Source organism: Acanthisitta chloris, unplaced genomic scaffold (assembly GCF_000695815.1).
Source record: "Acanthisitta chloris isolate BGI_N310 unplaced genomic scaffold, ASM69581v1 C16163258, whole genome shotgun sequence".
In the NCBI taxonomy this organism is placed as follows: Eukaryota; Metazoa; Chordata; class Aves; order Passeriformes; family Acanthisittidae; genus Acanthisitta; species Acanthisitta chloris.
In genome coordinates this window covers 1-393 of record NW_008699369.1, presented here as the reverse complement: position 1 = coordinate 393, position 393 = coordinate 1, and the positions used below count along the sequence as shown (strand labels likewise).

The 393-nt window shown below is 60.1% G+C and overlaps 1 protein-coding gene across 1 annotated transcript; it reads right to left on the bottom strand.

Moving 5' to 3' along the window:
* Positions 1–66: 66 nt before the first annotated feature.
* On the bottom strand, positions 67–320 carry LOC103810359 (kallikrein-14-like; the record flags this gene model as incomplete). Its single annotated transcript, XM_009083257.1, has 1 exon — positions 67–320. A coding segment is annotated over one exon (254 nt), but the record flags the coding sequence as incomplete, so codon positions are not given.
* Positions 321–393: the final 73 nt, after the last annotated feature.

Below are 393 nucleotides of genomic sequence, written 5' to 3'. Positions count from 1 at the left end.
CTCTGACCCTACTCCAACTCTACTCCAAGTTTCCTCAGGGTCATTTCCCTCCATTTCTGGGCTCACCTTGGGGCGTGGTGACCGTTCCCCACCCCGAGAGGAGACAGGAAGCTCCGGGCGCGGCGCAGGAACGCGGCAGAGCCAAGGGTCGCACGGCGCGGCCGATGTTGGCACTTCTGTCCATCTTGAGGAGCAGAAGGTCGTTGGCCAAGGTGGAAGGGTTGAAGTTGGGGTGAGGAATGGCCAGAGCCACGCGACGTTCCTGCTCCGTCCCCTCGCGGCGCTGCAGGTCGTCCTCGCCCAGTCGCAGGCGAAGACCTCTGGGGGGCAAAAAAAAAAAATATCATGGTGGAAACAGCAGATTGAGATGTCCCAAATTCCCTTGAGGTGTCC